This window comes from Opisthorchis viverrini (genome assembly GCF_000715545.1).
Source record: "Opisthorchis viverrini unplaced genomic scaffold opera_v5_9319, whole genome shotgun sequence".
Taxonomy (NCBI): domain Eukaryota; kingdom Metazoa; phylum Platyhelminthes; class Trematoda; order Opisthorchiida; family Opisthorchiidae; genus Opisthorchis; species Opisthorchis viverrini.
The window spans coordinates 1-554 of record NW_008763239.1 but is presented as its reverse complement, the minus strand read 5'-3'; the positions used below and the strand labels follow the sequence as shown (position 1 = coordinate 554).

Genomic DNA, 554 nt, shown 5'->3' with positions numbered 1-554 from the left:
CATTCATACGTGACCACTACGCATTTTTTTCCGGGAAAACATTTCGCGACGTCACACAGTCAGCATGTATTATCAGGACACTAGCAACACAAACTCAGCACAATCACCCCCAAAGCATGCAGTAACAAAGGCATTCCTTATCACCCATGCAGTCCAAATGATGGTCTGCCCTGCACAACCTACCTCGATAACGGCATTCAAACACTCCATCCCCTTCGTAACCTTTGATGCAACGACAACGTCCATGTTCACATACACCATATTGGTGACACTGGACCCCGTTGCACGGATCTACAACATGTGGAGGTGAACGCCATGTGTGCTGTATACCGCGTCGTGAAATATTGACCAGTGGAACACGTATGCTATTGGACAAGTCGGGATGCATTCAGGCAGGTGGGGATCCCCGGAGAGGTAAAGTAAGTAGGTCCATCATATTTCACCCTCGGCAAGTTCATTGTTATTTAAGCTACTCAGATCTTGAGAATACCTATTATTTTAAGACTTTGATCAAAGAGGGAGGCAACGCAACGTGTGAAATAACAAAGATCACG

General features: G+C 46.0%; 1 protein-coding gene across 1 annotated transcript; it reads right to left on the bottom strand.

Moving 5' to 3' along the window:
* Nucleotides 1–184: 184 nt before the first annotated feature.
* Nucleotides 185–388, bottom strand: T265_16252 (hypothetical protein; the record flags this gene model as incomplete). Its single annotated transcript, XM_009179827.1, has 1 exon — nucleotides 185–388. A coding segment is annotated over one exon (204 nt), but the record flags the coding sequence as incomplete, so codon positions are not given.
* Between the last annotated feature and the right edge of the window lie 166 nt (nucleotides 389–554).